The following is a 547-nucleotide window of genomic DNA, read 5'->3' on the forward strand; positions in this document are numbered from 1 at the left end:
CTGGGAGTGTGCTGAGGCGCTGGCACAGGGTGCCCAGAGAAGCTGTGGCTGCCCCATCCCTGGCAGTGTTCTAGGCCAGGTTGGACACAGGGGCTTGGAGCAACCTGCTCTAGTGGAAGGTGTCCCTGCCCGTGGCAGGGGCTGGAGCTGGATGATCGAAAGGTCCTTTCTAACCCAAACCACTCCATGATTCTAATTCACATGCCCATGGCAGTGAGTGCCTTCCCCCCATAGCTTCAGAGCTCCCCCAGTCCAGCTCACCCTGAGGAGAGCCCCAGGGCTGAAGAAGGGCAGACAGGGGGAATAGTGGCAGCCCCTGGCTGGGAACTCACCCGCTGTCCGACTCCAGGCACACCACGGGGGTATCGGTTGGGTCAGAGGTGAGCTTGGCTGCCTGCTGGGCAAGCACAGAGATGACACCAGCGTGTTCATCCGAGAGGGTTCCTCTGCCTGGGAGACGTGGGAGACATTGGCTGAATCCACGTGTCTGTCGGGAACAGCAGCACTTCCCCACCGAGAGCACTGGACTAAACGTCCATTACAGATC

The 547-nt window shown here is 60.3% G+C and overlaps 1 protein-coding gene across 1 annotated transcript in view; it reads right to left on the reverse strand.

Moving 5' to 3' along the window:
* LAMTOR5 (late endosomal/lysosomal adaptor, MAPK and MTOR activator 5) overlaps window positions 1-450 on the reverse strand; it is a gene marked incomplete at its 5' end in the record, with an annotated part of 1088 nt that extends 638 nt beyond the window's left edge. Inside the window, one exon of the mRNA XM_010018356.1 lies at window positions 333-450. Within this exon, the coding sequence (XP_010016658.1) occupies window positions 333-450 (118 nt within the window). The remainder of the gene's footprint in view (window positions 1-332) is intronic.
* Between the last annotated feature and the right edge of the window lie 97 nt (window positions 451-547).

The sequence above is a fragment of the Nestor notabilis genome, unplaced genomic scaffold, assembly GCF_000696875.1.
Source record: "Nestor notabilis isolate BGI_N333 unplaced genomic scaffold, ASM69687v1 scaffold23717, whole genome shotgun sequence".
Classification (NCBI taxonomy): Eukaryota; Metazoa; Chordata; class Aves; order Psittaciformes; family Psittacidae; genus Nestor; species Nestor notabilis.